This window comes from Pongo pygmaeus, chromosome 13 (assembly GCF_028885625.2).
Source record: "Pongo pygmaeus isolate AG05252 chromosome 13, NHGRI_mPonPyg2-v2.0_pri, whole genome shotgun sequence".
Lineage (NCBI taxonomy): Eukaryota > Metazoa > Chordata > Mammalia > Primates > Hominidae > Pongo > Pongo pygmaeus.
This window is the reverse complement of record NC_072386.2, coordinates 117,291,457-117,315,659: the sequence shown is the minus strand read 5'-3', so window position 1 is coordinate 117,315,659 and position 24,203 is coordinate 117,291,457. Positions and strand designations below refer to the sequence as shown.

Below are 24,203 nucleotides of genomic sequence, written 5' to 3'. Positions count from 1 at the left end.
AATCGGCAGGAACCACTCACCTAAAGAGGACTGGCATCTGCTCCCTCTGTGAATCATCCTTACCCGGAGGCAGGGATCTGGTCCTTAGTAAACTCTGAAGAAACTGAGGCACAGAGAAGTTAAAGCCTCTAACCTAAGGTCACACAGCGGGAAGTGGTAAAACCTGAGGTTCCAAAGCACTGGTGAAAAATCTGGTTAAGTTCTCGGCCTCCCAAGGAATCAGTTCTGGGGTCACAAAATCCAAGAGCCAATGACTGCAGGCACAGGGACTGTGCTGGCCTGATTTCTGCTCAACTCTGCCCTCGCCCCTACCCCCACCTCACCCCACCCACCCACTTAGCCTGGGAGCTCTCTGAGGGCAGGATAGGCCTGCCCCATCCCGGCCTAGCTGAGCTAGGAAGCTGAGCAACTCAAAAGGCCCCCAGCTGGACTCCTGGGAATCAGCAGCCCAGACCTAATAGGCATTAGGTCTCTTACCTAATACCTCTTCTTCCTGACCTCCTGCCACAAGGACTCCCCAAGCAGAACACAGGGTTGGGTCCCTGATACTCCCTGTGCCCCAAGGCAAGATGTTTCCTTTTACAAATCATTATTATTACTATCATTACTGTTATTTTAATTTAAATCTTTTGACGTTCAGGCAGATGTTTCTCTGCAGCCGTAAGGGCATGTCTGTGGGAGGATGGCACCTCGGGGACTGGCCTGAACTCTTGCCACGTGGGACAGCCCAACCAGTGGGCGGCCAGCTCCATCCTCCTCCAGGGGTCTGTCGCTGCTCACTTATCAGGCTGACATCCCACAGGGGGGCCGCTGCCCTGCCCGCCCCTTCGGCTCCAGGCCTGCCGACTAGAACCAGAGCTGGAGGAGCGGGCAGGCGAGGGCACGTGGGAGGGGGCCGAGCCCTCACCACAGGCCCCTTTGCAGTTCAAAGTGACACACTCAGACAGCCGTCCCTTCAAAGGCCAGACAACGCCTGCCCTGAATTGCTGCACCGGCAGCCCGGAGCCAGGAAGGCACTGCAGGGGTAAAGGTGGCCCTGTGAGGGCTGGCCACACTCCCATCCATGGGATGGACTTCCACTATCCTGGGCAGGAGGGCAGACCCTGGCCGGCCCCACCCTGTGGTGTAATCCTTGGAAAATCACCTTCCCTCTCTGAATCTCGCTGCTTTCACTATGTATTTGTAAAGTACTCAGAAGGCACTCAGGGGTGGTCATGCATAAAGCTGACAACACTGATGACGAAGATGGTGATTCAGAGCCTCTCTCTGAGAGGCACCGCCCCAAAGACAGGCCACCTGAGTGTGGTTCCCATCAGCTGCTCACTAGCTGTGTGACCTAGGGCAAGACACTTAGGTTCTCTGTGCTTTAGTTTCCTCCTCTGTAAAACGGGGCTCGGAAGGGATGACGCCATGCCTGTTTGGCACCAGACAGGTCACAGATAACAACCCTCCCCCCAGTGCTGAAATGTGCCCTGCCTACTGCCAGGAGAGTTGTTCAGGCCAAGTCAGATCCACTGAGAAGGCTCAGTGCAGGTGCTCCCCCAAGTCTGGGTTCCCAGGAGCTGAGAAGTCGTTCCAAGGGCAGGTTGTGGCACCTGCAGATGCTGACTGTGTGCTGCACAGCCCCTGACTGGCTGTGTGGCCCTAGGTGTGTGGCTTCACCCCTCTGAGCCCCAATTCTGTCACCTGGAAACCCAGGCAAACAATAGTGCTTTTTTTTTTTTTTTTTTTTTGAGACGGAGTCTTGCTCTGTCCCCCAGGCTGGAGTGCAGTGGCGCAATCTCGGCTCACTGCAAGCTCCGCCTTCCTGGGTTCATGCCATTCTCCTGCCTCAGCCTCCCAAGTAGCTGGGACTACAGGTGCCTGCCATGAGGCCCAGCTAATTTTTTTGTATTTTTAGTGGAGACGGGATTTCACCGTGTTAACCAGGATGGTCTCGATCTCCTGACCTCGTGATCTGCCCGCCTCGGTCTCCCAAAGTGCTGGGATTACAGGCATGAGCCACTGCGCCCGGCCAACCATAGTGCTTTTAGGAAGTCTCATCAAGATCTAGGGTGCCATCTGAAGCTGGCAATCATCAGCTTGCCACCTTGGGGAAATCACTGCACCCAAGTCAAGCTTCGATGTTGGCAAAATGGGAAATAATATTAATAAAACCTGCCCCCAGAGCAGTAAGAAGATTCAGTGAGTGAATCCCCATCAAAGCCTTACCACAAGCAGCATGAAATGAACACTGGCCATTCATTAGGAGCCATTTCTTCAACAAACAACATTGAGTTGCAGTACCAGCCCACCACCAGGGCACCAACCCCAGCCAGAGGCCAGACTCCACCCTCCCAAAAGGCTGCTGAAAGTTTTCTCGTGACACAATGCCTGGGTTCCATTTACTAGCTGTGTGACCTTGGGCAAGTTACTTAACTTCTCTGTGCCTCGGTTGTCTTACCTGAAAATGAAAATAATAATGGAAGCCATGTCATAGTGTCATTAAGGAATGGAAAGTGCTGAGAGCAGTGCCTGATGGACCACAAGTGCTAAACAAGCATCAGCTGGCGTTATTATTGCTGCTGCTGTCGTGCACGCTCCAGGTCTGCCCCGCCTGTCAGAAAGCCCCATGCAGCTGGGCTTCCTTCTGAGGCTCACAAACTTGGGAAGTGTTAGGTCCTGAGAGGTGCCCCAAGTACCGTGCAGAATGGAGGCTTCTGTGGGCTTCCTCTCTGGTCTGTTTCCCTAGCAGCTGGAACGCTTAGAAAAAAAGCACCCAGCCTGCTGGTCTTGTCAAAGCAGGGCTGGCTTTACTAGAACCAGGTTTGGATGGTAATTTTGTGGTCATAACTATTTTCCTTACATACTGCTATAGAAAGGGGAACCCCTGCTCTTTTTTTTTTTTAACCTAATTGAAGACACCATCAAGTGTAAATATGCTGGAGTTTTTAATAAAAACACGATGGAGAAAAATATTCAACGCTCTATAATCAGAAGCAATTTGCGTCACAAGCAGAGATGTGTCATTCCTCCCACACCCCCCTCCCCACTTGGCTGTGCTCTGTGCGGGACTGGCTTTGGGGATGGCAACTTTAGACCTATGGCAAAAATAATGAACAGCCGTGAGGCTTAGAGATACCCTGAAAAATATCCTGGAAAAGAAAAACATATGCCAAAGAGTGTGGTATAAAAGTCATATTTCATGCCTGACTTTAGAGAATGTTAATAAGGATTAGAACCATACTCCAACAGAACAACTATCAGTCAAGGCGGGGTAATTAATTTCACTTCAGATCTCTGTTTGGGAAAATGAAAGCGGTAAGTGTTGTTTCGCAGCATAGAGATTCCATCGCACTAAAACAACCCAAAGAACTTCCAAAGCCATGTCCTGAACCCAGCTGAGACCTGGCTGTTGCTGGCGGCCTCTCCTGATCTGTCGCCTTGTAGATTTGGGGACCTTTTCCGAATCATAACAATATCAAACTCTTTCTTCCCCCAGGATTGGCTAATAAATATGATTAAGATAACACAACCCAAACCACATGTCCTCTGCTCGGCCTGCAACATGTGGAGGACAGATGTGTCTTCCGTGCACAGATGACCCAGCCGGCTGCTCCCCTGAGGCAGGGACCCTGGGAGATGGAGTCTCGAGAGGTCCTAGCAGCCCACTGGCCCTTTGAGTCCCCAGCCAGGCCTCTGGCCTCCCCATGACCCACTATAGACAGGAAGGGCCAAGCCCAGGGTGTCTGGGAGTCAGAGACAAGAAAGATGGTGGGATGTGGCACTGTCCTCACCTGGCTTTTGTCCCCCAAGGTCCCAGTTTAGTAGACAGAATTCCCAAGCCACGTGGCCCCGTGTTATCCAGAAAACTCTCAAAATCATTTCATTGTCCAGGTCCCCCTGTCACCCCCTCTTAAAGAGCTGGGATTGAAGAACCTTCCCATCCCTGAGACCTGGGCCCAGGGAAGACGGAGTTGGCCAGTGTTAAAGCCAGTCTGGGCGAGGGTTCTCAAAAGGACTGTGGAGTTGCCACACAGCCCCCAAGCCTGGTAGCGGGCAGCTTGGGATTTCTGCCTCTGCTCTGCTACAACAGGACAAGTCCTAGCTGCACTTGGACCTTGGTTTTCCCATTTCTACTGGGATCCTGAAGAGCCCTTTAGCCGGGATATCCTAAAGCAGCCCAACGTCCCTGTGACTGCAGCCCTGCTGCACTCAACTGTGGTCACTGGAGGCCACGCAGGCGGCCAGGCCCTGGAAATCAGGCCAGGGAGGCCTGGGACTGCTGAGGTTGACAGCCCTGCTCCAGCTCTGGGGAAAGAAGGGGAGCAGGCTCAGAGGCCAGGGCTGGTGGGAGAAGAGCCCCTCCCACCCTGACCAAGCAGGGCTCCCAGCACCAAGGCAAGGCTCTGGGCCAAGGCATGAGTGAGCCTCCTTCTCTGCTTTCCCTTAGGGACAGGAGGGAGAAAATAGAAGAGTCCCTCAAAGTTAGCTCAAGCCAAGCAGAAGGGCTCCAGCTGGCAGGAAGAAGCAGGGCATTCTGTCACTGCATAGAATCAATGAAGTCAGAAGCAAGCAGGCTGAGGGCAGGGCAGGGCACCTCTCTGAACAAAAAAGGGAAGAACGGTCCCTGGGGGAGGGGCACTATGTCGTGGATGAGCCTCAGCTGCCTGCAGGGCAGGGACAGGGTAATCCGGCCACGGGGAGGAGACCGGAGGGTCTCTCTTCCTGCTGGTCCCTACTCAGAGGCCACTCTGGTGATCAGGCACATCAGGCTCCTCCTGAGCCCAGTGAGGTCAGGACATCCTGGCCAAGGAACCCTCTGACACCAGTCTCCGAGGCCTCCTTTCCACTGGGGGCCGACTGGGCGTGGGCTGTTGCGTCCAGACCCTTATCAATGCTCAGGCGGGGGACTCCCCCAAGACCAAGGCCTCTTCCCTGCAGAGGAGCCCGGACGGACGGGTGGACGCTGCGGGCCCAGCCGGGCTGATAGGAACCATCTGCGTTGTCTTAGGCCGCCCTTCGGCCCACTGTCCCTCTGAACTCGGCCGGTTCCCGCGGGCCGTTTGATGCTCGCAGGGTCACAGACCCCCGCACACAAATCACCGCCGCGGGGCTGGGGGTGGGGCGGAGGCGCTGAAACCTAATCCGCAGAGTTTGCTCCGCTGCCGCCTCCTCGCTCCTTCCCTCGCTCGCTCGACGCCCCCCACCCACCCCTTTCCAAACAAGGCTTATTTTTCTTGCCAAAAAAACAAAGTTGGTATCAAGTGTTTCGAGGGAGAAAGTCTCTCCCCCACCCCTGACCTGGAAGGAAGGGCCGGTTGCCGACTGAGCCGGGATTGCAGAGGGGGCTCCAGGAGAGGACGGGCGGGAGGTGAGCTCAGGGCTTCTGGCTCCATCGGTCCCCTTTCCCGCTCTCGCCTGCCCGTCCCATACTTAATGGCAGCGAATCCCATGGTCCCCGGCCCTGCCCTATCCCTCTAACTCATCCTGCCCGGAAAGGGTTTCCTCCATCGGAGCTCCCGGTCCCTATGCTGTCAGAGATGGAAGCATCACTTCCTGCTCCTTCTCCCTCTCCATAAAACAGCCCTTGCCTGTCGCTTTTACGAGGTGACACCCTGCTCTCAGCCCGATCCTCCCTGCGCCCAGAGCCTAGGCTCGGCGCGCAGGAGGCTGCGTGCACTCTGGCGTCCCCGACCTCTGCCAGGGCGCACGGGGACTCCAGAGCGGATCCTCTACGAGCTCTAATAGGAGGCCAAGGAGCCGGGACATCAGAGACTAATTCCTCCGAAGTCCCCCTCCGGTTCCGCTGACTGGAGCCTTTGGGCTGAAACCCCACGAGCTCCCCACCGCCATGTCCATGAGGGGAGAAAAACGGAGCCCCCGGGGGCACGCAGGCTTCGTTTCTGGGTGTTGGTTTTGCTTTTGGTTTTTTCAGCCGGCGCAGCGACCCGGAACAGCGCGGCTGCTTCTCCGACGCCCGCGGCTCCCCACTGCGCCGAGGCGAGCGCCGCGGCTAAAGCCCGAGCCTCGGCGCCCGCTGCGCCTGCCGGAGTTCTGCTTGTCCGAGCAGGCAGCGGGGCTCAGGCACGGCGGCGACGTCGAAGGGCCAGTCGGCAGACAGGGCTGGGTCTCCGCGGCCAGGGCACCGCAAGAAAGCCCTGCAAACGGTGGGACTAGGGTGGTGGCGGCGGCGGCGGAGGTGGCGAGAAAGGCGCCACGGTCCTGGCGGAGAAGAGGGTTTCCGTGGGGGTCGAACAAAGGAATTCGCCCTTGGAAGAAAGGGGCCGAGCATGCAGCCGGGAATGGCCAACCCTGGAGACCTGCAGGAGTGCGAGTGCTGCGACATTAGTCCCAGGGATCCAACGAAATCTGCCCCGCTGAGGGCCCCAGCCTGGCATCTCCATTCGGCCTCTCTCTTCTGGTCAATCCCGCTTTAATGGGGGTGGTGGGTGTGCACCCAGAGTGCCACCTTTCCTGGGAAGAGGGGACAGAGCAGGACCCGTGCTCTCGGTCAGAGGAGGCAAAAATATCCCACTAACCCTCCCCCCATTCATCCTCTAGTCGTGGGGTCATTGTCCCCATTTTCCAGACGCTGCCAATTAAGGCACCCGCAAAACCACCCCTTCCCCCGCCCCCGCGGCAACGCTCCGGCTCCTGAGGCCCAAGCGCTCTCGGAAACGAAAAGCGTCAGGGGGCTACGGGGCCGGAGCCCCCTCTTCCCGCCGTCCTCGGAAGGGGTGGAGGGGACACGGTTGTAAGGTGCTCGGCTTCTTTTCTGTGCTTGACATGAATAAGGGGATTAGGACGGCAAGTTTCCGTCGTTCACTCCGTGGGACAAAGGGCCCCGCAGTTTGAGCGGCACAGCCTCTGATTAAACGACAGAGCCCTGTCACTCAGCACCATCCTAGGTACTTGTGTTCGTGACATAATCTTATTAGAAGATAAAACCGGTGAAATCCTTTTCATAATGAAAAGTTACATTTAATGGCCGGACTCGCCCCCCACCTCCCTCCCAGGAGCCTGCTCGCCTTTCCCCGTTGCTGTTGGATATGGCTCGCCTATAATTGGCATTTAAAGCACCAAGTCCGGGAGAAAAACGGGGTTTAGGGTTTTTGTAATCCCCCTAAACTGTCTTTGTTCGAAATCTCCACAGATACAAGTCTGTTAAGAGTAAATATTTGTGGATTGATACAACCACATTTCCCCCCTGCAAACCAAATCCAAAAAAAAAAACAACAAAAAACAAAAAACCCGCCACTCGCCGCCCTCGGGCTGGGGCGCAGGAGGGAGGGGGCTGGGGTCGGCCCTAGCATCCGCGCCGGGAACTCGGCTTTCGGGCCGCCTCGTTGCCTCCAGGAGCTGAGGGACTTTGCACATTTCTCAGGCGGGAAAAGGGTCTTAGATTCTCCCCCGCAACCCCTAATTTTCTGTTCTCTCAATAAACAAACCTCCCGAACTTGCTGCTTTTGGCCAGCCCGAGGGGGTCGGCGGGAGGGCTTGGGGAGGGGCGAGGGTTGTGCTCAACAAGGAATGAAAATGCCAACTCTCCCCGCCAGTCTTACTCCCTCCAGCGGGAGCCTGCAGTGGCTCCAAGGAGAATCACTGGCTCTTTCTGGACAGCATAAGGCCCCACCTGGCGGGGCACCCCGACCCCAGCCCCCGAGCCACCAAGGGTCCCGAAACGCTGAGAAGCCCGAAGGCTGCTGCAGGGCCCTGGACTCCGGGCTTCAGCCCAGCGCGTCCCAGGATCGAATTCCTCCATAAATCAGCGGCCGGGTGAAAGGGCTGCGCTTTAGAAAGGGCAGGACCGTGTGCGCGTATTAGAGCGCGCGGTTCCCAAATCCGGGCTAAACCCCTGGTGACACCGAAATTCATCAACCGCCGCTGGCGCCCGCGGCTCGGCTGCGGAGCCCAGGAGCCTATGCATGGTGTCATCCCACTCCCAGGAAAGAACATGGTGCACGAACCGCTGAGAGGTGGGCCTGGAGGGGTGCGCGGGTGGAGGCCGCTTAAAGCCGCCCCATCCGCATGTCCCCGGACATCGAAGGAAGCTCTCCCGCCCAGGGGAAGGCAATTATTCTAACCTTTTTCTTTCTCTGGCCAGGGCTGGCCCTACAGGGGGCAATCCGCGCAGAGGAGGTCAGTGACACCCTGCCTCCCAGCCCTCGGGTAGCGACTCCCCCTCCCCACCCCTCCCAGGCTGGGCGTTCTGGGGGAGATTAGCAACAGTGTAGAGCCCGCACCTTCCGGAAGGTCGGTATAGGAGGACTTAGAGAACCCTTCCGGCTTTGGGAGTTGGACCCGCCTGGGGGGAAATCTGCTACAGGGTAACTCTGGACCGGGAAAAATCTGCTACAGAGTAACTCTGGGCCTGGGGGAAGTTGTTCAAGCTGCTCAGCCTCAGTTTCCTCCCCTAACCACAGGGTTGGGACGGTACAGAGAGTGAACTTCACAGGGGCTCAACAAACGCCAATGCCTTGCCCTTCTAGAGACACTACTGCGGGCTGCCTCCCTGTTCAGTAAGGTTCTGCTCCTGCAAGGTGACATCTACACTGACCATGCTCAGGAGTCTCTTGGAAAAAATGGGACCTACGTGTCTCAGTAGTAATGAGGGCCCATCCACAGGCTGGCCTTGGCTCCGAGGAGCAGCGTCTGGCATCCAGACCGGCCCCATGCCCTTTTCAAAGGAAAAAAAATAAAAACACAGGCTCCCAACCTGGGTGAGGAACAGAAGGGTGGGCAAGACCCCTCTGGGAGGCCTGTTCAGGAGGCTGCACTTTCTGGGCCTCCCACGCAGGACAGACAATGCATTCCTGCCAGACGGGGCTGCCTTCGGCTCATTTTCCAGCGGGAAGGAAGAAAACATACATTGACTGCATGCCCAACACTGGCTGGCATCTGGGTTTGTTCCACTTTATTCTCAGAGCAACCCTGTAAGATTGGAATTACTACCCCCTTTTCACAGAGAAGGGAACTGAGGCTCAGGAAGAGCTGCCAGTCCTTCCCTAAAGGCTCTTGGCCTTTGTCACTTGGGAGATGGAGACATTCTGGATCCCCATTCTGTAACTGCCAACAAGCTTGCTCTTCCTTTGAGAAAATGTCCCCCACCCAGGACCCCTCCATTTAGAGGAGGTCACCCCAGAGCACCTTGATCCTCTGTAACCCCAAAGGCCTGGGCAGCTCAGTCCTGGTCTGGCGCCCACACCCAACAGCCCAGTAACTATGGCAATCCAGGAGTCACATGACAAGAGTCACAGAGTCCCCGTGGAAGGCAGGAGGCGGGAGAAGGGGGAACAGCAGTCACACCCAACTTGTCCCATCCCAACACAGTGCTGCTCCTCCCCTCCCATCACTGCTGCTGAAGCTCCCGGGGAGGTGCTTGGGGGAGGGACCCCTGGCGGCCCTGTGTCTCAGCATGCTCAGCTCATCTTCAGCTACCCAGCAGCTCGGTGGCCTCCTCATTCCTGCCAGCCCCAGTGGGCATCGCTGTTGCTCTAGGTGGCTGTCACAACCTTCCCCAGCTAGCCACCTCCCCACAGTTCCCGGGGAAGCCTCTCTCACAGCACTGGCCCGGCCAGGAAGCAAACATCTTTGTTTCTTCTGGAACCAGGCTCCAGGAACCGGGTTTTTCCTTCAGCAACACTTCCCCCCAGTTCACCAAATGCCAAGGCCAGCCAGGTGCTCTGCCATCAGCCAGGACATTCGTCCAGGGCTGGTCCGAGCCAAGCTCCCAATTGAGACAAAGCCTCCCCACAAATGTACCCACACATCCCCAGATCCCCAGCCCCTCATCCTCCCTTTGGGGCCCCAAGGTCAGCAGGGCAGGTCCAGCGGCTGCCAGTCAAGATGCTGAGCAGAAATGGATACAATATTATCCAGGGAATAACAAAGGAAGGGCCCACGCGGAAATTTATTTGTACTGATCAGGCGAAGCAAAGGTAAAGGGCAGAGAGGAAGTGCTGTCAGCCGGCCTGAAACCCAAGAAAGTTGCCATTCCGAGCACAGTGGCCCCTTATGCCCCACCACTCCTCACCGCAGCAGTAGTTAAAGCAAACACAGGCCCTTCACTGCCCCGTCAGTTACACCTTCCCCCTAAAATTACACAAACTTTGAAACATTTTTCTGAGAGAAGATGGATGCTTCAGGAGACTTGAGGTCAAGGCTAGGCTGTTTAAAGTATATTATTAACAAATAAACATTTACTGCAAAAAAAAAAAAAAAATAAGGGGGAGAGAGAGAGAGAAAAACCCTATAGGCCACCGGGGAACCAAATCATGTTGCTTTTGGCATCAAATGACAGGAGACATTTATGACATGAATGGAGAACACCAGCCGGTTGATGAAATGGCAAACGTCTGCCACTTTGCTTCCTCTACCTTCGTGAATCAACTTTTTCAAATATGGTTTTCAGCCTTAGCCCTCTCTCACTACCACCGTCTCTCCGCTTCTGACTACAGTGGCAATAAATATATATAATTTTGGTTTTGCTCTTTGCTGCCATCAGCACAGAACCTAGCTGGAGAGGGCTGGAGGAACTTCCGGCTGGGTCAGCCAGAGAGCTAAGGGCCCTGGGTCCTCGGGCACCCCCAAATGACTGACAGCTCACACGCGGCTCCTTGGATGAGTAGACTATCCCTCCCTTCCTCTCTCCCCTGGCTGAGGCTTGACTGTGGTGTCCAACAAATTGGAAGTTATAACTCATGTCGGTGAGAGTAGCCTCCATCCTTCAGCCTAACTGATGCCAATGTAGGACTGGTTTTTTTCCTCTTCCTTTTCTTTATTTTTTAGAAACTCCAGAGCCGCAGGACAAAGGCGGCTCCTTGGAGAAGCATCGCCAGCCACCCATGGGTGGAAACCTCACAAGGCCACAGAGCCTGAGTTGGAGGGGCCTTCTGAGTTCCTGGAATGGTGTTTCTCCACCTTTTAAACCTCATCTTCCTTCTGAGAAATAGACAAATCCCCCGGACCTCTCCTCCACCTACCCCCTTCTCCATTGGCTGAGCTTTATTTTCTGTGGCTTCAATCACAAAACAGTAAGTACAAACAGTTCTTCAAATATGAATCATTAAGCTTTTCCAAGGTATATGCAGGCCCTGGAGATGCCAATTGTTTCCCGGTGGAAATACTGTTGCTCTGGACCACCCTCTGTTTGCCGCCAAAGGAAAAAGAGCCAGCACACCCGGCCACCCTCTGTCTGCCCCCAAGGAGAAAGAGCACAGCATACCCGGCCACCCTCCATCTACCCCCAAGGAGAAAGAGCACAGCACACCCGGCCACCCTCCATCTGCCCTGAAAGGAGAAAGAGCCCAGCACAGCTGGCCACCCTGTTGCGGCCCTTTCTGATAATGCAGTTGGCATGTGTGCGCACCCACACAATCAGGTTTTTCACCTCTCTTGAGGTGCAGGAGAGGATAACGGATCCCCCAGAGAATGGAATATTTATTAAAGTTCCACCAGATGCCTGTGTAACCCTCACAACCACCCCACAAAGTCACATCATCACCCCCAGTTTGTTGATGAGGCCCCGGCTCAGAGATGGGCAACCACTTAGCGAAGATCACACAGCTGCTAAGACTTGGGGCTGGGAGGTGAACTCAGGTCTGACTCCGAGTCTAAAGCTCTTTTCATGGCTGAGGAAGGCAAGACTTACACAGTGTCCTACGAAGGGAAAGGCAATGGTTTCCCCAGGGTGCTCCTCATCCTCCCTGCATGGAGAGGCTCATGGTAAACCCTGTGTACCATGGAACCTGGGTATAGAACCTGTTGGCAGTGTGGTGTGTGTCCTTGGAGACAAGGTATTCCCTGCCATGCTCATGGTGAGAAGAGTAACAGCAGTAACTTCCAGACTATTAATAACAAGCCAGGCAAGATGCCAGGTCCTCTGGGGCACCTTATCTCAAGTCCTTATAAGAATACTTGCCCCCAGCAGAATAAGTCCCCACTTCACAGAGAACGATCAGGTAGTTGCCAGGGCCGTGTGGTCTCTAAGCCTGGCTCCAATGGACAGGGCAGGAAAGAGTTGACAGTCACCAATCACATACCCTAGAGGAGATCCTCCCAGCCTGCCTCCCCCACTCAAGAAAAATAGGGCAAACAAATAAGGCCACACCAGCCCAGCGCCCGGGGAGTCGAGGGTGAGCCAGGAGTCACTGTGAATAATGCCTCCGTTCAGCAGCAGGGGACTGCAGCCTCAGGAAGGCCTGTGCTTCCCGTCTTGCACACAGCCAAGGTGCTGGGGTTAAATGGAGAGGTACCCTCCAAAGGGCCAGAGGGTCCCCAGACTTGGGCTGCCAGGGTGAGCCCTTTGGGCCTCAGCCCCCAGAGACAGCACCATAGAAAGCTTTTTGTAAGGCAAAGTCCTGGCTCCTCCTCCCAAGCAGACAGTTTCCACGACAGGCGCTCTGCAGCCCTGAGTGAGTTTGATGGTTGGGGCAGGGGGGCTCGCTGGTTGGGGTACACACTGGGGAAGGGGTGCTGCTTGAGACTGGCACCCTGCAGGAGGGCCTATGGGAGGCCTTCCAGGCTGGGAGAAGAAGTAGCCAGAGAAGGCCGGAGCCTCACTGCTCTCCCGCTGGGCTACACCCGAACGCGGGAGCTGGATGGGGAGTGTGGGGGGAGAGGTGAGCCTCCCAAGAAGGTCTTTCCCGGGGTAAACACTTCCAAGGAAAGGAATGTGCAGGGCAGAGCGGTTGGGCCACTGGAGCCACAGCCAGCTGGGGGAAATTTTTTAAAAACTCACCCCAGGACTCAAGAGGGCTTTTTGTGAAACTCAATCAAAGCCTCGATGCTTCTCTTCTGCCAACGTAGGCACATCCTACCTGGACAGGCGAGCCCAAAGGGCCCCCGGCGGGCCCGGCGGAGCCCTGGCAGTCTGTGCCGCCGAGAGGCTTGGCCGCCCGGGCAGGCCCTGCGGGCGGAAGGGCGCCGCGGCCCCGCCGCCGAGGTAGGAGCGCGGCCCGGGCCGGAGCCCCGCGTCTCGCCGTGCACAAAGGCGCCCGCTTGCACCCCAGCGGGTCTCGGGTCGCCAAACCTGGGAGCTGTCTTACAAGCGATTAGACTCCATTTTGTGACAGATTTTTGGACTCTCCCACCGACCCTCCCCCCTTCCGGAGCCTCCTCCAGGAATTCTCCACCTCTTCAGGATAAAAACCCTTTCCAGACGAGCGACAGACGGCAAGAAAAGAGTTACATAATTCTATTCGGCCAAGGCGCCAAGAAAAAAACATGGGAGGGGGGAACGTGCCTTATTTTTCATTTGTTCTCCGGTGGAGGACGCTGAGAGGTGCTCCCGATTTGGGGGAGGCTGCGTTTCCTCTCCGTTTCCTAACTGGTTTTCTGTCCGAATAGGCTGCTTTTTCTTTTTTTTGAAGGAGCCCCCAAAAATCACACATGGGGAAAAAAGAGACTTTTGGAGTTGAGTGAAAATGCCCAAACTCCGCGACCGGCGCTCTGCTCTGCCCGCCAAGGATGTACAAGACGATTTTTATCAAATTCGGCTCAATGTGTCCCAGTGTCAATTAATCACCCCCGTGGTGCGTAAGACAACTTGGCACTTCTGGGTGTCTGGGATCTTTGAGAACAAATCGAAAGGAGGAAGAGACATTTACTAAAAATGGCAACCTCTTTTTAAGGACGGAGCCCTGCAACTCAGCCAGGGGTGAGGACACATTTTTCAGAAGTTGTGTTTGGTGGGGGGATTGTTAATTTCCTAATACCGCTGACTCACAGACTCGACAAAATCAAGAAGGCACGATTCTGCGCCCGCTTGCTTGGATTCCTGTCCGAAAAACATTTACGCACAGATGAAATAAATATGCATCTGCAATTCTCAAAGAAAAAAAGAAATGTGGATAAAAAAATTTTTATTGTGCAAAGAACATCCCTTTCCAGTGGCTGCTGCCTGCCTGGAGCGGCGCTCCATCTCCCTGTGAAACGACTCACTGGGTATTTGTCCCCAAGATTGTCTTGATAACAACCACCCCACCCCCCACCCCCCACCCCCAGCACATCCTGCCGGCCGGCCTAACGCAGATACCTAATTGGCGTTATTGGAAAAAATGGAATGAGGGAGGAGGAGTGAACTGTCCACAGCTAGAATAATGCACTCCCCACCCCAGGCTTCAGCCCCACAGGATCCAGACTGAGTGAGGTCTTCGGACCTGAGATTTGCCCTGTGCCAAAAATCATTCCCAACACACCGGACTGCACTGAAGAAGCTGGCTCTTAGGTGACTCTTTCCTTTTCTTTTTAAAACAAATATACTTTGGACAAAGCAGTCGCAAATGCTTAACGTTTAATTGTTTTGTAAGACGAAGGGGTGAGCCGCTCATCTCTAAGGCAACATCCAGCTGAAATTTCATGACTTTGCCATGCTGTGCCTGAAGAACCAGTGGTTATCCTTTCTTTTCTTTAAAGAGAAGCTCCGTAAATAATTATGGGGAGTGGGGGGAGGGCAGAATATGTACAAGCGATTCATAAGTCTTTTCAATATATTAAAAAGTTTTTTTTTTCTTTTTTTTAAGCTGTGCAAATGATTTGGAGGCCAGTTCTAGTTTCCTGGGCCCCCTTCCCCCACGTGTTGTCGTCAAGGCTGGTGGCTGAACTGGGTGTAAGTGGCACTGCCAGAGCTCGGGATCAGGCAAGCAGAGTGAGGCCAGGGGTGCAGGGCATGGTAGGGAGGGGGCTAGAGGCTGGTGCACCCTACAGAGGGGCTCCTCTAGCCAGCCCAGAGCCCACAGCCACATCTACCCCAAACTATTTTCCCCATTCAATTTGTGCTGCTCTATGCTTGGGCTGTGACTGAATGGACTGGCCTCTCCCTCTCCTGGAACTAGAATCATATTAGTCCAGAGCACAGCACAAAGCTGACCTAGGGCAGTGTGCCTAAATCTGGGGTGCTTCCTACTGAGAGGAAGGCCTCAGCTGCACTCTGGGACCAGCAAAACAGCTGAACCTCTGAATGGACGCCAATCCCTACCCAAAGATCCCTCAGCCGGAAGAAAGAGCTAGGTGCAAAAAGCAGCTCAGGCTCAGCCCCCAGACCACCAGGCACAGCCAGAGCCTTTTGGGGTAGAATCCGATGCCTTCTCTAGGGCTCTGGCCTGCACTATTTCCAGGCCTCAGTTAAACAGTTGGGCTGCACTGCTTTCCACTAGACCCTGGATTGGGGACAATCCCTGGGCAGAGCAGGTAGGTTGCACTCACCACGAGGCACCAGCAGCCCAGCTTTTCCTTTTCCTTCCCTGGAGGCTTGGGCATACACAGCCCTCTCTGAGCACCAAACCACCTAAGCAGCCTACCCGCTCTGCCCCCTCATCCAGGATGGTTTTCTGGCATCACTAAAGTTTTCGTAGGCACCCACTGTGTCTGCAACAGAGCTTTGGGGATCCCCACACCCCTCTTTCAGTTGTGGCTCCTCACTGCCTCCCTCCCAATTGCAGTGCCAGGCAGAAAACCCAGGAGGTCAAAAGAAAAAGCCTGCATGTCCTGTTATCTGTCCCCAACCCCGGCCATACGAATCCAGTCTCAGCTAAAAACTAGTTAGCAAGAAGGGCTCAACGCACATCTCTGGCCTCAGCCCTGAGGTTTGGGTTATACCAGGGCAGAGCGGGCCATCCCCCTCCTCAATACACCCTACCAGAAAGGAGGCCTTGTGGGGAGGGCTGACTCAGTCAGCTCCTCACTCCCATTGGGAGCCCCAAATTGTAACTTCCCACCTTTTAAGGTCCTCTTCCTAGAATGCTTCTCCAACCAAAGAAAACTGCAAGTGCAAAATTCCCGCATGGAACGGTTTGGGGAATATGGACATTCTTTTCTCTCCATCAGGGACTAAAAGTGCAGCAGGGAGCCTGGCAGAAAGGGGGCCTCCCTTGCCGCTCAGGCCGTTCAGTGTCCCAGCACTCCACCTCCTGGTTCCTGGCTCCAGGCTCCAGGAATCCCAAACCCCCACACACCAGGCCCTTGAAGCAGTCCGCCAGGCCTGGCTCCCTAAAACATCGTTTTCCTTTGGAAATCAATTTTGGGTTCCCAATTCAGGCCTCCGTAGCGCCAGACCCTATATCCCAGGACCCAGGCACCAAATCCCTCGGCTGGCCCAGCGCAGGATTCCGGGACAACGGATGGCAACTGGGGGCCGTCCGGAGGCTCCCAGGACCCCATCAGTGCCGGCTGGGCTGGGCTGGTCCGCCCCAGCCCCAAAACACGCAGCTCTCGGAACCCTTGGAGCTGCCCGGCCCAGCCGCGCACAGAGCCGGCGGCAGAGCGGGCGCCGAGCGGGCCCGGCAGGGGGCTGACCGGGCTCGAGTGCCGGGCGGTGGCGGGGAAGGAGGACGAGAAGCGCTTACTGTTGGTAGTCTTGTTTGCAGTACAGTTTCCGATCCCGGAAGTAGCAGCTGGTGGTGAGGGCTTGCTGACACGCCGCGCACTGCAAACACTCCTCGTGCCAGGACGACTCGTTGACTCGCATCAGGAAGCGGTCGGAGATGGGCCGCTGGCAGCCCTCGCAGACGGCGGGATGCGGGCAGTCGGAGCCTGTAGCGCACAGGGCGAAAGCCCGGCCGTCAACGCCGCCCGGCCCAGCCCCGGCGTTCCGGTCGCACCGGGCCCACAGCCCCCGGTCCCGAGGGCTCGGGCCGCCCGGGATCACCGCCTGCGCTCCCCGGACCGCCGCGCCAGGGGCCGGGCGGCCCCGGCTAGTCCGTCCCAGTCCTCGGGCTCCGGCGTGGAGAGGCCGCGGGCCTCGAGCCCTGGCTCGGCGCTGTGCTCTCCCCTTCTCCGGAGAATCTGCGCTCCGTGTTAAGACAAATGACAACGAGCACGGCGCAGGGTGGCCGGCTGGGACCAAGACAGGCGAGGTGAGGCTGGGGCGCTCGCTGGCTGACACGCCCCACGGTGGCGTTCGTGGTCTTCTATCCCCGATCTCCCCAAAATCTGTGGTTTGAGTGACCAGGGAGACGTTTTTCTCTTAGAATCTCCCCCACCCCAGGTGACCTTGCGCCTCTCCCAAGCTCGCCAAGGTGATTGCTAGGTCCTCCATCACCCCTGCCACCCGCCACCTACCACACCGGAGTGGCAGCTCTAGAACCTAGGCCTGGAAAGGATGGTGGGTGGCGACTGGAGCTGTCCTGTCCCCTCAGGACGCCTGCCGGAGGCGTACTTGCGGCCCTCTGGCGCTCACTCCAGGAGTCCTGTCTCTGCCTCCTCCCCATGTCCTGCAAACCCATTTCCTTTATCCGTTGGCCCGGACGCCCGTGTCCACAGCCGGACGACGTCCCATCCCACGCCCGTGACCACTCGGGCGTTCCGACCCCGCACTCACCCAGCAGCACCCCCAGAGTGGCGGGCCCGGGGCGCAGGGCGTGCTCCTCCATCTTGATGCCGTCCAACATCTTGGCGCAGTCCGTTTGCCCGCGAGGGAAGCACCTCTCCAGCGACTCGGGACCTGTTGCTATATCCATGGGACGCGGGGCGCGCTGCGGACCCCGCCGGCCAGGCTGCTCGCCCGCCCGCCCGTCCACCCGCTCTCCGCCGCCGCGGCCCTGGAACCGGGGAGGCACGGCCCCCGCAGGGCAGGGGTTGCGCCGGCCCCCAGCGATCGTGGAGCGGCGACGCGCTGGCCCCGGGCCCCGGCGTCGTGCGGGCGGGCCGGGGCGGCTGCAGCCCGCGCCGCGCTCTCCCGGACACTTGCAGCCACGCGCGCCGGCTCCTCTGTCACCTGCTTGTCAGTCCCGGAGCCCGGCGGCGGCGGCTGCAGACGGAGCCGCGGGGAGGAGGCGGCGGCGGCGGCGGTGGCGGTGGCGGCGGCGGCGGGCGGGGGAGGGTGTGGGGGTGCAGGGGCGGCCCCGCGGGCCGGGGGGGGGGCGCGCGCTGCGCAGCGGGGTCCCGGGCGGGGCGCAGCGGGCCGCGGGGCTCCGGGCGCGCTCCCCGCGCTACTCCAGTGCCATGGTGCGCCCGCTGAGCCGCTGGGTTTAGAGCTGGGGCTGGCGGCGGAGGGATACGTGCCGCCTCACCTCCCGAAACTTCCTGACATTTGAACCCCGCGGCCGGTATCCCTGCGCCGGGATGCGCCGCCGGCTCCACGTCAAATAGTGCCGTCCCGCCCCCCCGCGCGCCCCGGGGCTCCGCGCCCCCGGCCTGCGCCCCGCGCCGCGCCTGGCCCCGAGCGCAGGCCCCGGCGCCCCGGCCCGGCCGGCCGCCCCGCGGGCCCCTCGCAGAAGTTTTGATCGCCTTCGAAACAAATCCCTCTGCTCCACCCCCTTGAAAAATTGATTTGGGAGTTGGGGAGCGAAGGCTTTCTTTTTTCTCCCCTGCCTTCTTTATTATTAATATTTTGTAAAGCTCCAGCGCTACGAGGAGTGGCCCCGAGCGAGGCCAGACTGCGCGGACGGCGGGGAGCGCGGCGGCTCAGCCAGGGGACGGCGCCGGCCGGGAGTGGCCGCTCGGGAACCCCCGACTGTCGGCCGAGGTAGGTCGCGGGGGCTGAGTCGGCGTCCCCCGGGCGGCGGCGCCTGCTCGGGGCGGCTTTGTCCGCGGAGAGGGCCGGCTCCCAGGAACGAAGGACGGGGGCGGGCAGAAGGCGAGGACGGCTGGCCCTGGACTCCTGCAAGGGGGGCCCAGGCCCAGGAACGGGGAGTGAGCCTGGAGTGTGGGTGAGGGGTCTGGGAAAGCTCCGGGCCTGGCAGAGATTGGGCGGGGGACTGAGCCGATGGGAGGTTGGGGCCCCGGGATCGAGAATGGGGGACACTGGGCCGACAAGGAAGGTCAGGCCTGGGTTCAGGCGACCGAGAGTTTAGAGGACAACTAAGGCTGGAAAAGGGGTCCCCGGGCAGGGGCAGGAGCAGTGGGCAAGACCCGGGCCTCCTAGGGTTTGCAGTGAGGTGCGCTAGGAGGGAGTGGTGGCCCCAGGGTAGCGGCTCTGAAGAAATTAGGTTGGCTGCCAAGATCGGGGTCCTTTGGCGGGTCGGGTGCCCGGCCAGGGGTCCCTGGGACGCGCGGATCAAGGACAGTGCTTTAGCCAGCCTGGGCAAAGTGGACCTCGGCAACGGGACGCGAAAGCTGGCAAGATGGAGCTGCCGACTCCCGCGCCAGCCGGGCCTGGCACCCGCGTCCGGTGCGAGAGGCCACAGCGTCGGACCGGCTGTCTCTGGCCCGTGGTCCCCACCGACGCGCGGCTCACCGGGGAGCAGGGGGGCGGGTGCTGCCCGGGGTAGCGGCGGGCTGACCCCCCCGCGATCCGCTGCAGGGCGGCCCCGGCCCCTCCCGGAGCGAGGCAGCGGCGCGGAGCCGGGCGGGGGCGGAGGGCATGGGGGGCGGGTCCCCTGACCTCGCTGGAGGCGAAAGAGCGGATCGGATTTGGAACCTGCAGGAGGCTTGGTCAGAAGTGGCCCCCTGCGCCGCGGGGCCCCGCGGAGGGGCCCGGCTTTGTGGAGGATTAGAGGCTCCCGTCCCACCCTACCTGCGTGTGTGTCGGTGGGTATCTGTGTGTGTCTGTGCGTGTCGGGCCCCCGCCTCTGCGGCTCTTGCCTCCGTGTGCTCCTTGGCTCTGCACACACGGTATGTGTGTCCCTGCAACCTTCCAGACTCCCAGAGGTGAATCTGTGGATCTGTGTCTGAGTCCCCTGCACCTGTGTGTATATGAATGTGTGAGTCCTTCGTGCCTGTGTCTGGGGTGTGTGTCCGCATCACTTCATGCGGGAGCCTAAGTCTTTGTGCATGTCTCAGCCTCTGTATTGAGTCTGCGATCCATTTCTGTATGGGTGTCTCTGTCACCTTTGCGTATCTGTGCGTATCTCCGGGGTTCTGAATGCTTCTGTGTGCTCGCGTGTCTCCTAGCGTGTGTGTGTGTGTGTGTGTGTGTGTGTGGTGAGGGGCTTTGTGCCTTCGTGTATTTCTAGGCGCCTTTGTGTGGCTAGGTCGGGGAGTGTGGACAGTAAATGTGGAGTTTCTCTCCCACATCTCGGTCCCCTCTTTGCTTGACCTGGAAACCCCAGGCCTGGACCCGCGAAGTTGGGCTGGGCCTGAGCCGCCTTCTCCGGGCATCTGGGGCGGGGGCGCGGCTGCTGCAGGGAGAAGCCAGGCGGGCAAGGCTTCGGCGCACAGAGCCAGAGCCCCGAGGCGTGGAGCCGGGCTCGGGGCCGGCGGGCGGACCAGGCACTTTCTGCCCTCTGCTGGCCGCGGTCCGTCCCTGCAACCGGGGCTGGGCGACTGCCTGCAGGCGAGAGTCCTCGTTCCAGGCCCAGACCCTCTCCCTCTCCTTCAGGGTGCACTCTCGTCACAGGCCCTGCACCCCCAACTCCTGGCGCAGGGCTCCATCCCCTCCCCACCTTCCCTGTGCCTGGCCTCTCCTACCCTACAGCTCTCCTTTCCCCCTCCTTGGCTGAATGAGGGCCCCTGCGACCCGGCCTCCTAGCCGCCTCTAACTCGGATTGGCGTCCAGTGCCGGTCTGGGGCCGCTGGCTGTGCCCAGAGGCGCATTCCCCGGACCACTCGAAGGCCTGGTCTCAAGGCAGGAGGACTTGTGGGAAGTCCCCCCTCCGTGCCGCGTCTGGTCTGTCCTGGGGCGCATGCATTCTCAGCGCCTCTTCCGCGCTCCTGCCAGTCATATCCCACGCCACCAAGGCGGATATAGGGCGGTCTGCCGCGATGCGGCCCGTGCCGAGGTAGGGGCGCTGGCTTGGTGGACGCCAGAGCCTGGCTGCCTTCTCTGGTCTGGGGTGGGGCTGCTGAGTCCACACCCCTTGGGCCCCTCTGCATGCCTTCCCCGCTGTCCATTCATTCCCCCTACACACACACACACACACACACACACACAGACACACACACACCCCTTCCCTATAGACCCCGTTCCTTGCCCTTTGTCCTCACTCCTCGTGTCCCGTGCTCCCAGCTGAGTTGGCCGGTCTCGGGTCCGTCTCGCACGCAGACGCGCAGAGGCCCCAGATCTCTCCAGCACAATCGGGGTTCCCGCGCCTCTCCACCGCTACCCTTGCCGAATAAGCGGCCGACTGGACGGCACAGCAGGGGCTGAGGCCCAGAGCTGGCTCCTGCCCGCAGGCGGCGAACGGCACCTTGCTTCGCCAGGCCCCTGCGGGTGCGATCCGTGACCCGCAGATTCTCCCGGGCGCCTCTGGCCCACGACGCGGGGGCCGCTCGCTCCACGCAGGCGGCTCCGGGATGCTCTCCCGCTCGGATTTCAGCGGCAGAAACAGCCTCAGATTCTCTCTACCTGGGGGAAAGACTGAGTCGGCGGCTCGGAATCACTGGAAGAAGCGAGAATGGAAAGGGAGGCTCTGGAGCGGGGGTCCCTGCTCCTTCCAGTCTGCGGACGCCCCAGCTCCATTGAGCCCCGCCCTAGTCCCCCCTGCTCCTCTTCTTAGGGCCTTACACCCTCTCCTCTGCGCTACCTGCCTCCCTGGAGCACGGCTCCATGAGCTGCCCTCCCCCACCCCACCCAGCCCTGTCCATCCCGCCCCGGGCTGTCTGGACTGTTTTGTGCTTCTGACCAGAGCCAGAGCCGCACTGCCCCCTCTCAGTTTACCATCCTAGCTGGAGGCACGGATCTAGGGCAGCGCAGGGTGCAGTCCTGGCCGGGTTCGGAGGAGTGGGAAGGCAAGGACCAGGAGCTGCGAATGTCTCTATTCCACTCTGCCCGGAGAGCCAGGGCTGCAGAGAGCCTGGGCCGTCCCACGCTGTCCCGGCGCCATCAGCCCTGCCGAGCCTCAGATCCTTGAGAGGCGGCCAGACTGGGGGGACAAGAGCCGTCCCAAGCAGTGGGCCAGGTTGGGGGCTGATATTCCTGGGAGGTGGCCCCGGGTCTAGGGTCCTGGGAGAACCACACTGACTCCGGAAGTGGAGCGGGAACACCCAGAGACTGAGTGCTGGAAACTTTCCAGCCAGCAGTGACCATGTTATGCTTTTTGGACCCCAGAGGGGCTGGACCCCAGGGCACATGGGCCAAAGGGTCAGGCCCCTTCTCAGCTAGAGATGGCCATGTGTGATCGTCACAGAGTAACACAGCCACCTTTCCGCAGCGCGGTGCAAATGTCTGTGGTCTTGCTGTGCCGGTGGGAGACCTCACAGCGACCTTGAACCCAGGTGGAGGCCCACACAGAGGAGTGAAGGGACGGAGCCCAGCTGGGGTCCTTTGAATCAGGGCTGGGAACTGGTTCTCTCTCCCATTGGGGTTTTCAGCCTAATGGGAGAGGGGCTGCAGGGAGACAGGATTTGTGGCAGAATTTGCTGGTGAGGCAGAGCTGGGGCTCTGAGGCTGCATACAAGTGTGTGTGTCTGTGTGCAGCGGGGAGACAGCCAGCCCCAGCAAAGCCCCTAAGTCCTTCCTGTAGGTTCCCCTTCAGTGGGGCTCTGGCCACAGACCCATGACTTTCCAGCACAAGATCTGGGTCTTTAGTCATGGGATTCCTCCACATTGGGTCAGGAGACTGTGCTCCCTTAGAGCCCAGGCTGCTGTCAGCTCTCGGGACTGGAGCTTTGAGGGAGACGGTGCCCTGGCGGGGTGGCCCAGTGCTGAGGTCTCGCAGTGGCTGGGAGTGGTCAAGAGCAGGTCTTGGGGAGCCACCCAGATCTGGTTCAGGATCTGGCCATGGGACCTCAGGAAGGTCCTGCCCTACTCTCTGTACCTCAGCTTCCTCATCTGTCCCAAAGGGTTGTGGAGAGGCTGAAACGTTAAGTGCTCACCACAACACCCAGCACCTACCAGGCCTCTATACATATTTGGTAAATAATTGGATGGACACTTTGGGAGGCTGAGACCGGTGGATCACAAGGTCAGGAGTTCAAGACCAGCCTGGCCAACATGGTGAAACCCCATCTTTACTAAAAACGCAAAAATTAGCTGGGCATGGTGGCACGTGTCTGTAATCCTAGCTACTTGGGAAGCTGAGGCAGGAGAACCGCTTGAATCTGGGAGGTGGAGGTTGCAGTGAGCCAAAATTGCACCACTGCACTCCAGCCTGGGTGACAGAGAAAGACTCCGTCTCAAGTAATCATAATAATTGGATGGAAGAGGGGCCTTGCTACCAAGACTTGGGGAAATCACAGCTCCCTCCTTCTCCTCCAACCAGGACTTGAGGGCAAACAGACCCCCTGGGCTCACCTGTGTACCTTCCTCCAGGGCAGGTGAAGCTTATCTCCAGGCAGGTGTGGGCTGGGCATAGGAGACCTCCAGGTAGTGCCCAGAGGCCTGGCACAGCCGGCACAGCCTTTGCCACTGGCCCTGCTCTAGACCCTGGGCCTGCGAGTAGCTGCTCAGAGCTGGACCCTGGCGGGGAAACAGAATTAGGGGTGTTAGCCCATTACATCAAAAGCAACCATGTGGGATTCTCAAGGTGTCACATATTTTAAAATTTATTTTCTTCAAGAATCTTTGGCTTTCTTGCCAAATGGATGGGCTGGATTATTTCTGCAGCCTGTCTGGAACCGGGAGCTTCCCCAGCTGAGGACCAGAGTGAGATCAGAGAAGGCCCAGGATCGTATTTGAAACCATAAAAGCCACATTAAGACACTAAGAATAACTCACAGAAAGACATTTTCTATGAATTGGACACAGAGTCACAAAACCCAGAAAGTTCCTTGGTCTCTATCTCACCAGCCTGTGTCTGGGGAAGGGGGCCCGATATGAGGCTGGGGCCAGTGCCCATCCTATTTGATCTTTATCTTAAATCCACTTCAAAATGCTGTGGCTCGGCGGATTGAAGGTTCGCCCCTTCCTATAATTATTTGGTGTCTGGTAAAGTTTTTATGAGTGTTTGTGCAAATACATGCATTTGATGTGCATTTGTTTTAGTTAGTACCACTTTATGTAGGAGGTGTGTGCATCTCCTGTTGGCCCTCAGAAAAGAAAAGAAAAATAAAACCAAGACTTCTGGACCAGGCAGAGGGGTGGAGCTGGGGCAATTCCACTGCCAGCCATGACCCCTGTGATGTCAGGGGCTCCTGGGCACCAGTGATGCTACCAGTTGAGTTTGTAGCCTTTGGGTTTACCTCATGGGGGTGATCAAGGCTGGCAGGTGGGCTTGGTGAAATCCAGATTCTAGGAAGCCTTTTTTTTGAAACATAACTGGATCTGCCTCTTTTGCTTTTTTTTCTTAAGACAGAGTCTCGCTCAGTCAACCAGGCTGGAGTGCAGTGGTGAGATCGCGGCTCACTGCAACCTCCTCCTCCCAGGTTCAAGCGATTCTCCCACCTCAGTCTCCCAGGTAGCTGGG

The 24,203-nt window shown here is 58.2% G+C and overlaps 1 protein-coding gene and 1 long non-coding RNA gene across 4 annotated transcripts in view; one reads left to right on the top strand and one right to left on the bottom strand.

Moving 5' to 3' along the window:
* Positions 1 to 17,689, bottom strand: part of LMX1B (LIM homeobox transcription factor 1 beta) — an 82,809-nt gene extending 65,120 nt beyond the window's left edge. For all 3 annotated transcript variants that reach the window (XM_054502424.2, XM_054502425.2, XM_063649929.1), the window contains exons 1-2: positions 17,300 to 17,689; positions 16,326 to 16,512 (exon numbers count right to left, since the gene is read on the bottom strand). In XM_054502424.2, the coding sequence (XP_054358399.1) occupies positions 16,326 to 16,512; positions 17,300 to 17,438 (326 nt within the window). In that variant the 5' untranslated portion in view covers positions 17,439 to 17,689. The remainder of the gene's footprint in view (positions 1 to 16,325; positions 16,513 to 17,299) is intronic.
* Positions 17,690 to 18,090: 401 nt separating this feature from the next.
* LOC129044643 (uncharacterized) lies at positions 18,091 to 23,753 on the top strand. The gene is made up of 3 exons (XR_008504727.1): positions 18,091 to 18,445; positions 22,642 to 22,713; positions 23,358 to 23,753. It is a non-coding gene; the product is annotated as an uncharacterized LOC129044643 (long non-coding RNA).
* Positions 23,754 to 24,203: the final 450 nt, after the last annotated feature.